This window comes from Halyomorpha halys, unplaced genomic scaffold, assembly GCF_000696795.3.
Source record: "Halyomorpha halys isolate HHAL.00 unplaced genomic scaffold, Hhal_1.1 Scaffold1659.1, whole genome shotgun sequence".
NCBI classification, from domain to species: domain Eukaryota; kingdom Metazoa; phylum Arthropoda; class Insecta; order Hemiptera; family Pentatomidae; genus Halyomorpha; species Halyomorpha halys.
This window is the reverse complement of record NW_027108329.1, coordinates 23203-30809: the sequence shown is the minus strand read 5'-3', so window position 1 is coordinate 30809 and position 7607 is coordinate 23203. Positions and strand designations below refer to the sequence as shown.

General features: G+C 30.5%; 1 protein-coding gene across 1 annotated transcript in view; it reads right to left on the bottom strand.

Annotated features, from left to right (window-relative positions):
• Window positions 1-7434, bottom strand: part of LOC106690321 (carboxypeptidase B) — a gene marked incomplete in the record, with an annotated part of 16451 nt that extends 9017 nt beyond the window's left edge. Inside the window, 5 exon segments of the mRNA XM_067046660.1 lie at window positions 1631-1776; window positions 1849-1939; window positions 6740-7051; window positions 7134-7173; window positions 7266-7434. Of these exon segments, the coding sequence (XP_066902761.1) occupies window positions 1631-1776; window positions 1849-1939; window positions 6740-7051; window positions 7134-7173; window positions 7266-7342 (666 nt within the window).
• Window positions 7435-7607: the final 173 nt, after the last annotated feature.

Below are 7607 nucleotides of genomic sequence, written 5' to 3'. Positions count from 1 at the left end.
GAAAATAGGAGAAGATAAAAGGTACTAGTATAAATGGGATTGAACGGTTTTTGTACATAAGTGTACAATGTAAACACACAAACAGCCTTTGGAAAGGAATCCAATTATAATAATAGTTTTTTAGGACTCAATTTGTAATAAATTAATTAATTTATTTTGGATAATTGCCTTCAGCGATTATCCTGGCATCCCAAGTAAATCTGCTACTAGTACATAGCAATATTTACTCTAACAAACATTAAAGTAAAAAATAATAGTAAAACTAACAAATTGTCCCCCCAACTAAATCCCAAACTTGATTTTTAAATTTAATTACTTCAATTTTCTAATGAACATAATTGTGCAATATTTTCTTTTTACATGGTACTCCAATGCTCCTAATGCACTCGCTGGGTGCCGTCTGTTGGCATTGGATAGGTCAATGTCGTCGTATATTTCGTATTTTCTACTGACCATGTGTTTGCACGAGCCTTTCCTCACTGTGTTTGTATTCCTAGTGGTTTATGACTCCTTCCGTTTCCTATAACCTCACAATCAGGGTCCTCGAGTGCATGGCCTTCTGATCAATTCCTTTGTCGATAGATTTCTCCTTTCGTCCTCATTAAAGTCAGATTTATGCAGTACATGTCATTATAGAATACAGTCCTTAGAGTTAAAAGAGATAAAAAAAAAGCTAGGTTTCGAAGGACGGGAAAATGTAATTCATGCGTCAGTGTGAAAAAGTAATTTTAATGTAACTGATCAATTTTCAAAATTAAGATCGGTTCCGATAATTTTGAAGGACAGACTCAATTTTTTCTCTTGAATTTCAATTATTTGCGGGAAGAATTTCAGGCTATAGACACGGAAGATGGGCATCAAATTAAGGAGTCAATTCCTTTGATAGAATCATACTAACATTACTTGTTACCAAATTGTTGAATTTTTATTTTAGTAGAATCAATAAAAAAAAAAATAATTTTTATTTTGATTATTTTATTACAATATAGAACCCAGAATTTATAGAGCATTCTATTTATTTATTTTTATCACAAAGTATAAACATTAAATCATTCAGAATTTATTTTCCTTTTTGGACAATCGATGAAAAATATCAATTCAAATAAGGATTGAAACAGGTTGTTAAATATTTATAGCGTTTTATTTTTATTTATTAAGATTTTAAAAAAGAAGTAATTTGGACATTAATGTACATAATAGTTTATATTTTCCTTTAAACAATATATTTTTTTAAAACTATAAGGTTTGTTGTTTTTCTGTACAAATTTATTTTCTTATTAAACAATAAAAATAAAAAATAAGGTAAAAGGTAAAAATAATCGATCAAAGTATTGTTCAAAAGAATCAATTCAGCACAAGAAAGTGAGTCGTTAGGAATCAATTCAATACACAGAATCTATGGAACTTTCAAGCCTCAGTAATGTATCGGTTGCAGGTTTTTAACTCTGGAGTATATGTTGAATACAATTTCTAACAACGGGCCTTTAACTAGAGTTGTTAGTAATGTATGATATATTTCCTTTATATATTTCCTTATATTTATTTCCTTTCCGAATAGCTATTTTTTCTATCAACAACAAAATAATATTGAACACAAAGCATGAATTTTCATTTCATCGGATTTCCTTACCTGAGCAGCGGTGTGCAGCGTTAAATACATTTTGATTTGAGGAACATGATCCAAAATGAAATTTGCCAAGGCCCTTGACTCGGGTTCAGAGAAAGGAAATGGTCCTGCGTAGTTGGGATCGCAGGGGTTGTCGCTTGCTCCAGGACCTGAAAATGTCATGTGTTAACGCATTCGTAAAAAGATATTATCTGTTAATTAATTTTTTGTTTTAATGTTACCTCCCCATTGAAAATCGAAATTCCTATTGAGATCAACACCGGGACATGCGCTTAGCGGCGTCATTCCCCTATTCTTTCTCCACAGTCTATCCTGGAATATTAAACAATATAATGTAACTATTGTAGTAACAGTTAGCTTTAAGGGCTGACTTGATCGAAAACATTAAATTAACAATTTTCAGGCAGTGATTAAAGTTCTGGGAACTGTTTTCATTCAACTAAATGGTTTTTCCACGGATCAGTCAATTTTTATAAATGAAAACTGAGAATTGAAACGTTAAATCCTTGACAAATGTTTTTTATATAACACTTTCACAAACGACGTATGCCCTACTGTTTGATTGAGGATTACTTCCGCTTCTGTACCACCCGGCGTCATATAGAAAGAACAGTGCCTTAAGATTTTAAAAAAAAATATGTGGAATGTTTGACCATAAGAAGGATTGAGGAAATCATAAGTAAAAAAACCACCCGATACCGTGTGAAATATACTAATAAATTAATATGAAATATTAACTATATTATCATAATCATATTAATTAATATGAGTAATAGCATGGAGGTGGTTAGAATGGCTTTGTGAAGTCGTTAAGATGATTAATACCGAATTTCTAATAAATTAATCAAAGCTAAACTGAAGGATGAACATGAATGGGTGGATTGTGTTAGGTTTGATCTTATATGTTTGAATTTTGATGGATTTCTGTGGAACTAATGTTAATGGTTTCAGTAACCCAATGGATTACTTACGCAGCAGGCTAAAAAGGCTAATTGAGTTGTAGGGCCTGATAATGGCAAGACTGGCATGAAAGAAGAGACCCAAGGAAGAAATCAATGGAGACACAAAGAACTGTAGGACTTCCGAATCGAAGGACTTGATACGGCAAAATCTTGAAGGATCAGACCCTGTTTCTCAAATCTCTTTAGGGAGAATTGGGTGGTGGAGGCCCACCCGTCTGTGGATAGAAGAAATTTCAAAAGTATAGTGGCTATATGTCAGGAACATAACCCCCCAATGATCAGTCCAACTCACAAAGGTGGTGGAAAAGGCCGCTTTGTCTAGTCGCGGTTAAGTGCTGTACAAAAAAGATGCTTGGAATCACCATGACCAGAAAACCGTAGGGCTCTGAGACATCAAAACCAAATAGGAGGAAGCTATAAATGAGTAGTTTCATCAGGAATGCGTGCAACCGAGCACACGACTGCGCCATAGATAAACCCTTTAATTGTTCAAATTTAAAATAAGAATTTTGTTTTAATACAATAATATAATTAATAAATATAAAATCTTTAAAAATATAAAACTATAAGAAAAGTTTTATTGGTATCGGTGGCATGGGTATACCCTATACAAAGTACCTTACTGTTACCGAATTAATATACTTGATTTTTCCTACGTTTCTGGTGTGGTTTTAGTTGGGTTTGCTTCCACTATTGACTACAGTTGCTCTTTGTTAATAACCAAAGAGGTACCTTTCTGGTCTTCGAACTGGTAATATAGAGCGAAACTTCTGGAACCATCTCCGTACAGGGCGCTCACTAGTAATCCCCTGAACCCACTCTTCATTGATATTACGAACAATGCTTCCTATAGTTTGAATTTCTGAGAGATACTTGAACCGATCTGGATTGAATTATATGTTATAAGGAGATAGTCGGGGTGCGCTCAATAAAGATACACAAATAATTAATACTTCTTTTATAGTAACTTACTTGTATAGACCCCCAACCATCTCCTCATATTGAATCTACGTTCTACAATCAACACCACATTACGACTTTTATATTAGTCGTTTGTTATGGATTTTTTTTGTGATTAGATTAAAATGACCATAAGTATAAAATATTATATATTATAAATAAACATGCGTACATTAGGCCATTGAGCTAAAGAAATTTTTATTAAAAAATTTATTGAAATTTAAAAGTCGTGTAATTTTGTTGCTTTAATGATTATGACTTTGAAAAAACCAGTTAGATTTTGGTATAAAGAACTGATTACATGCCCTTCATGAACAGTGATTATCAATTCAAATAAGCCGTGACTCCTTATGTATTACCTTGAAGACCTAATTATATCATAACACCGATCTATTGTTAACAAGGAAGAAGTAGTATTCATGAACTCGACGATCTCAATGGTTTGTTCCCTGCCCAAACTAGCTTTAGAGCCAGGGGGGAAGAAATGACTTTGCTTGAACATAGTATTCACTAACTTACTAAGTTAAGTTAAAAAGGGTCCTGTATTCATCAATATAGTAATTTCAGGAAATAAAACATCCTTGAAAATTCATACTCCTTTATTAACAGATTCGTCATACAATTAGTGAAAATGTAAGGATACTTAAGTATATTTTATATTTTCTTAGTCGGACTAAATGACTATCGCGCTATGCTTGTCCAGTTAGGACACGGCCTAAGGCAATGCCCTATCCTTATTGGGCATTTAATGTTCAATTAAGATCTCTTTAGTTTACTGTATTTCTTAAACATGTATAACTTGATGATAGTGATCTACATGAGCTATAATGCCTAAAACATTATTAGTATAATAACGTATATACCTATACAAGTATATACGTATAATGTATAGATAGTACTTATAAAAGTATGCTTCCTATTGACTTTTTTTTACAAAACAACTGTCATTTATGCATGTTAAATGGAAAAACGTCCTACAGTACCCTTTTAAGTGTTTGTTGGACACATAATACTAAACATTTAATTTAGAAATAATACGGTTTATTAAAATTACTGAACGTGAACTATCTGTAATATTATGCCGATGGTCCTTAAACATTTAATGTCCAATTTATATCAAAGCTATGGCTAAGATTGGCTATAAAACCTCATGATTGTTACGAATCACCATAAGTTAATGAAACCAACTGTTACTATCAACATAAAGCCTACCTTACTAGAACAATATTATTGAACGTACATACAAATATAACACACGAGTCAGTATTATTGCTACAATATACTCCTAAAACAGTCAATATATCGAGGAAATTCGGTATTGACCTTGTACTTTGTACGCTCTAGTACAAACGTGAATAGATTCACCAGTTGATCCTCACGATGGCCACTGGCATCCCTGTCATTTAAGGAGGTTATGAAGTATATAAAATATTCGGACGGAAAAAGCTTGAATTAACGGGAGGATTTAGAAAACCACACAAGACTGAATTAAGGGACCTACACCCGGTAAATATAATTCAAGTTATAGTATTGCGGCGTATAAGATGGGCGTATAAGGTTGTAGAGCTTAGTAACGAGCCGATCCCTAAAATGTTAATAAACACTGGAACTACTGACTTCCATTTTTACGAGAAAAAAAAATTCCTAAAGCACATTTTTTCTTGATCCGAATATCTTTCCTGCAGGGATAAATTGTATGCTTTTTGTATGATGGCCAAAACGTATTGATTCTGGTGGAAGACATTTTGGCTCAATACATATATCGTTCAAATAATGATAAGGTATAATTTCAAAGAGTATAACAAACTTTATATCAACCCAATATTTCTTCACCTACGGTTAAATAAGTATATGGTTCATATTCAATCATCTTGTCTATTTCACAACCCAATGCAGAATAAAGTCTGGGAGGTCTGAGCCAACTTGTTTGAATGAACAAAAAATAAGTTCAATCAATTTTTTTACAAAGAGCTAAAAAGAGTGACTTAACCGAGTTAAGAGTTACTTTAACACATTGAGCTATTATATTCTTTGAGTTTGATACAAAAAATTATTTTTTAATAATAATTAAAATATCTTACTAATTCGAATCATGGGTACTTGAGGAAGTGAAGTTTTAAAAAATAGTCAATACTATATGATCTGTTGATCAATTGGTTTTTTGAACTTTTCTTACATACAAAACTCAATACACGAATATATAATTAATTTTATAATGAGGTGTAGATAGTTGACCGTAGATTAATGCTTGGTGAAGTTTGTCGGGAGGTGCGGTCAGCAAAGAACAACATAAATAAACAAAACCATATTTATTTATTTTATTATGTGTAGAAGAAATAATTAATTTTACTCATAGCTACGTTTCGGGGAATATGGAGTGTAACCATGTAATATAATAGACCAGCTATTTAAAAAAATGAAACCTACTGCTATATCAACAGGTAAAATATTATTGAAGATATTTTTTATAGTAATAAAACTTTAACATGGAAATCATTAATTCTTACACTCTTAATAATAATAAATTTAAAAAAAATCATTAATATTTTCAAGAATATTAAGTGGGTTAATCAGAATACGCATGGAATTCACTATATTAAAACCATTTTTACGGAAATTTTAAAAATAGTAATTTTTTCCTTAATTTTAAAAATAAAATGGTCTATCTATATGTCGAATTAAAATTTAGTATTACTCTAAAAAAAATTTTTTTTTTGGAAACTTTTTACAAAAAAATTAACATCACCTTACTGTACCATTAAAGGTTCTTAATATTCTTTAAAGTGCATCAAAAAATTTTAATTTAATTTCTTAAAAATAGAAAAAAATTAAATCTTAATTAAATTAAAATTATTATTTTAAGATTCATTTTAAATTAGAGATTCAACCAATAAGAATGTTTTGAGTATTTAAAGTAATAAAAAAAAAAAAAAAACATGGATTTAATTGAGTTCATTCACATTCTCTATTTTTTAATGCTTATTCTTAAAATTTGAAGTTATAATATTACTTTTCATGTTTTAATATATTTATAAGAATAAAATTCTATTTTTCTTAAAAGATTAGCCATCTTATATCTTATATTGACTCATTTCAGATCTGGTTATTCCCTTGTTTGCACTTTAAATATCAATTTACTCAAGCATTTGTGCATTTAAAAAAAATAAATTACTTTATAAAAGTTCATTACCCCGTTAGGTTCCATGGTGAAGACATATCCATCGGGGTTGAGCATTGGAAAGATGTACCAGTTAACATCTGTTATGAGATCAGAGTTTGATGAATTTTCCAAAAGTTGATTGATGGTGTACAGAACTGCTACAGTGCTCACCCATTCCCGGGCATGTATACCTCCATCCAGTAAAATTGTGATATCTGCTTCCCTTCCATTGTTGTTACTCACTTCTATACCTCTTATATCTCTGTTCTCATTGCTCTTTCCAATTATTAATTCCTTCGTGTTATTGTTGTTAGCTAGTATGGTGTCTAAATACTTATTTATCTAAAAATAGATAGCTTGTTAATTATTTCTTTAAGTTTTTTTAAGTATACATTCTCAAAAATATTTATAAAATTTATGTTACCTCATCGAAAGTCATATATCTGTCAATTCTATTTGGCTCACTTTTTATAGAAAAAAAAAGTAATTTTTTATTAGAAAAAAAATTATAGGAACAACAAAATACTTAATAATAAAATAATTATGATATACTTACCTACTTGATTTAAGCTCAACACAAGTAAAAAAACAAAACAAGCACAAACATACATGTTTGTAAGATATGTGCAACATTTTAAAATAACTGTTTATAAAAAAAAAATATATATTACTAATAATTTACACTTATACTTTTGATTCAAGTCAGGCAAATATTCCCACCGGCTCCAAGGAGAAACTGGTTCTGAACTCCACTGTGCCTCTCTTATATATATATATAACTGCAGAGCCCCTCTCAGAGCTTCATTTACATATTTCTTATAGTTTACAAATGATATTCAATTATTTTTTCCTGATTTAGGGTTTGTTTTTATTTTATTATAAATTTTTACAAAACAGT